Source organism: Aythya fuligula, chromosome 31 (genome assembly GCF_009819795.1).
Source record: "Aythya fuligula isolate bAytFul2 chromosome 31, bAytFul2.pri, whole genome shotgun sequence".
NCBI lineage: Eukaryota > Metazoa > Chordata > Aves > Anseriformes > Anatidae > Aythya > Aythya fuligula.
Genome location: NC_045589.1, coordinates 772,300 through 776,236, shown reverse-complemented (window position 1 = coordinate 776,236; position 3,937 = coordinate 772,300). Strand labels below are relative to the sequence as shown.

At 49.1% G+C, this 3,937-nt stretch overlaps 1 protein-coding gene across 1 annotated transcript; it reads right to left on the bottom strand.

The window, feature by feature from the left end:
* Positions 1-1,515: 1,515 nt before the first annotated feature.
* LOC116500140 (olfactory receptor 14C36-like) lies at positions 1,516-3,555 on the bottom strand. The gene is made up of 3 exons (XM_032205054.1): positions 2,710-3,555; positions 1,716-1,858; positions 1,516-1,615 (listed from the first exon to the last, which is right to left on the bottom strand). The coding sequence occupies exons 1-3, from the start codon at positions 3,553-3,555 to the stop codon at positions 1,516-1,518; spliced, it is 1,089 nt and encodes a 362-aa protein (XP_032060945.1).
* Between the last annotated feature and the right edge of the window lie 382 nt (positions 3,556-3,937).

The window sequence follows — 3,937 nt, the reverse complement described above, 5'->3', positions numbered from 1 at the left end:
CAGTTGACATCTGGCAAGTTGAAATCTCCCATAAGGACAAGGGCAATTGATTTCGGGGCATCTCTTAGTTCTGCAAAGAATAATTCTTCAGTGTTGCCATCCTGGCCGGGTGGTCTGTAATAGATTCCCACAATGACATCCCCTTTATTTGTTCATCCCTTAATCCTTACCCAGAGGCTCTCAACTTTGCCATCCCCAACTTGAAGTTCCATGCAGTCCAGCCCATGCTTCACATACATCGCCACCCCACCACCTCGCCTACCCTGCCTGTCCCTCCTGAAGAGCCTGTAAACATCTATTGCAGCACACCAGCCACAGGACTCATCCCACCAGGTTTTGCTTATGCTGATGATGTCGTAGCTGTGGGACTGGGCTTCTAGCCCAGTCTTCTAGCTGGTCCATTTCTAACCCAGACTTCTAGCTCGTCCATTTTATTCCTTATACTGTGTGCGTTCATGTAGAAGCACTTCAAATGCACCTCCTTACACACATCACCTTGGGGAGCCAACCGAAGGACCTCACCGGCACACAGTCCCTCTGATTCTAGTGCACCATCCCGTAGTTCATCACTGACATGCCTGCTTTTATCCCCTTCCCCCGTTTAAAGCTCTATCTATCAGCCCTGCCAAAGGTCAAGAGACCTAGTCAAGAGACAAGGTCAAGAGACCTGCAGAGGAGATCCTGATGCAGACTGGTCGGGATCAAGAGACAGCCGCTTGGGGATGGGCTGGGCATCAGTCAGGGTGTGCTGAGTAATTGCCTAGAGCATCTCTTGCTTTGTACATTCGATAATAGTAATAAAAATATTTATTATTATTAATCATAAATGATAATATTATCATTATTTTTCCTCTTCCTTTTCTCTCCTATTAAACTGTCTTTATCTCAACACACAAGCTTTTCACAGAATCAGAGAATCACAGAATCATTTAGGTTGGAAGAGACCTCCAAGTTCACCTAGTCCAACCTCTGACCTAACGCTAACAAGTCCTGCACTAAACCATATCCCTAAGCTCTACATCCAAACGTCTTTTAAAGACCTCCAGGAATGGTGACTCAACCACTTCCCTGGGCAGCCTCTTCCAATGCCTAACAACCCTTTTGGTAAAGAGGTTCTTCCTAATATCCAACCTAAATCTCCCCTGGTGCAACTTTCGCTCATTCCCCCTTGTGCTATCACCAGGCATGTTGGAGAACAGACCAATTCCCACCTCGCTACAGCCTCCTTTAAGGTGCCTTTAGAGAGAGATAAGGTTGCCCCTGAGCCACCTCTTCTCCAGGCTAAACATTACACCTGTTGTACTACAAGCTCCCATGGGTCAGATCCTCATTTTGAGAATTACCCCGCTCACTGTGTAACCTTGAGGAGGAAGGATTTACAAACACCAGCCTCAAAGACCTCAAAACACAGGATTGTCATGCACTCTGACTGTACAGTCCAGCCCTTTCTTCCCTGAGTCAGAAGGGACCTCTGGAGGTGTTCACTACCATCATCTTCCCTGAGCAGTGATAGCTCTACTGGTAGATCAGGTTAGTTAGTGTTTTCTGCAGATCGGTATTGAAAATCTCTGGGCCTATGACCCAGTGCTGATCCACTGTCTTGGTGTCTGTTCCCCTAGTACAGACAATGAGGCCAGCAGAAGGGTGGAGCTGGTCGAATTTCAAAGATCAGTTCCCCTTGGGCAGTGGGGAATGGCTGTCCCTGTGCTCCCCACATGTGATCCTCAAGCTGGTAGTGCTGCTGTGCAGAGTAAATGGGCTGTGGTGCTGTGGGGTGAATCTGCAGGGCCGTGCTGGTCAGGTTGGGAAGCAGACCCAGACAGGTCCAGATCACTGGGCTGGACCAGACAGAGGTACTCTGCGAAGGGGGAAATGAATCATTGACCAGCTTCCCTTCACTCTGCCTGCTTCAGGTCCACTCTCTTCTCTGAGACTGCAGAGTTGAAGGTTCCCTATGAATACCTGGCTTTAGTTCTTTCCCTGTGGCTGAGCTCACGGTGGGAGATCTCTCACTTTCAGAGGGGCTGCAGTCAGTGCTCATGCCATGCTCTGCTGTTCCTGGAGGTACCCTGGGCTCTGCAGGCAGCTGCAGATTCCCCTCGTGAAGGACATCATCTACAGGTCAGATGTGGGAACAGCCCTGGCTATGTAATGCAGTGACCGTTTGCTGCCTCTCCTGTCAGCAGACACCTATGGGTGAGTCTTAAATCTAGCCCTAGGTCTCTGACAGGTCACAGTGTAACAATGAGCCATTCCCTCCTGAACCTAATGAGGAACAGACCCTAGTAGAGAGCTATTTTTTGGCACAGGCTTGAGTAGGAAATTCCAGCCTTCAGGCAGTCCACATGGGTTATCCTGTTTATTACAAAGTTTTTATGAGATAATTCACTGACTCACAGTTACAAGTACATGCAGAAAGCATCCATATGACACAGAGCGGTTTCATGCATTCATTGCAGTGGGAGGAATCCAAATATTTATGTGGGAATACAAGAAGCAAAATCAGTCAATATGACAATAAGGAAAAAGCAATTTAATAAATAATGATAAAAACAAAGAAGAAAATAGAACATTTTGGAATGGGATGAACAATTTTCATTTCTGTAGAGTGAAGGAAACTTTATGAGTACTAAAAAACATCCCCCAAATCAGTTTCCTAACAGCATCCATGAGCTCTTTGTTCCTCATGCTGTAGATGAGGGGGTTCACTGCTGGAGGCACCACCGAGTACAGAACCGCCAGCAAAAGATTCAGGGATGAGGAGGACTTGAAAGGGGGCTTCAGATAGGCAAACACGATATTGCTGATGAAGAGGGAGACCACGGCCAGGTGAGGGAGGCACGTGGAAAAGGCTTTGTGCCGGCCCTGCTCTGAAGGGATCCTCAGCACAGCTCTGAAGATCTGCACATAAGAAAGCACAAGGAAGACAAAACACCCAAAGGCTAAGCAGACACTAACCACAACAAGCCCAGCTTCCCTGAGGTAGACATCAGAGCAAGAGAGCTTGAGGATCTGGGGAATTTCACAGAAGAACTGGTCTAAGGCATTGCCTTGGCAGAGGGGGAGAGAAAAGGTATTGGCAGTGTGCAGCACAGCATAGAGAAAAGTACTGCCCCAGGTAGCTGCTGCCATGTTGACACAAGTTCTGCTGTCCATTATTGTTCCGTAGTGCAGAGGTTTGCAGATGGCAATGTAGCGGTCATAGGCCGTGATGGTGAGAAGATAAAACTCTGCTGTGACAAAGACAACAAAGAGGAAGACCTGGGTAGCACAACCTGCATAGGAAATGGTCGTTCTGTCCCAGAGGGAGTTGACCATTGCTTTGGGAACAGTGGTGGAGATGGAGCCCATGTCGATAAGGGCGAGGTTGAGGAGGAAGAAGTACATGGGGGTGTGGAGGCGGTGGTCACAGGCTATGGCTGTGAGGATGAGGCCGTTGCCCAGGAGGGCAGCCAGGTAGATGCCCAGGAAGAGTCCGAAGTGCAGGAGCTGCAACTCGTGTGTGTCTGCAAATGGCAGGAGGAGGAACTCTGTGGGGAAGCTGCTGTTGGACATTTGCTGCCTCAGGGCATCTTTGCCTGTCCATGGAGGAAAATGCAGAGTCAAGTTAGGCAGGCATCTCAGAGCAAACCCCAACTCCTTCACTAACATAAGTCACCATTCCCTGAGCTGTAAGAGTATCACAGTGCAGGACACAGGCTCCTCTCCTCTTCTGGAGGTCCAGCTGAGGAGATGGTGGTTCATTCCCTAAAACCCCAGGCACTGTGACTGGCTGGCAGAGGAGAGCAGGAGCTTGGTGCACAGAAGGTTCCAGCACTTCAGGCCTGGCAGGGAGTGCCTGAATCCTGCTTCCCTTGGTGTTTCAGGCAGTAGCTCCCTCTCCCTCCCTGCACAAGTCTCTCATGCCTTGAGCTATCTCTGCTGGCAGATGCTTCCT

Coding starts and splice junctions, on each gene's coding strand:
- LOC116500140 (XM_032205054.1), bottom strand. CDS start 3,555: ATGTCCAACAGCAGCTTCCCCACAGAGTTCCTCCTCCTGCCATTTGCA. Junction 1,859..2,709: donor ACTCGGTGGTGCCTCCAGCA/GTGAACCCCCTC, acceptor CCCCCTTCGCAG/AGTACCTCTGTCTGGTCCAG. Junction 1,616..1,715: donor TACCAGCTTGAGGATCACAT/GTGGGGAGCACA, acceptor TGTCTGTACTAG/GGGAACAGACACCAAGACAG.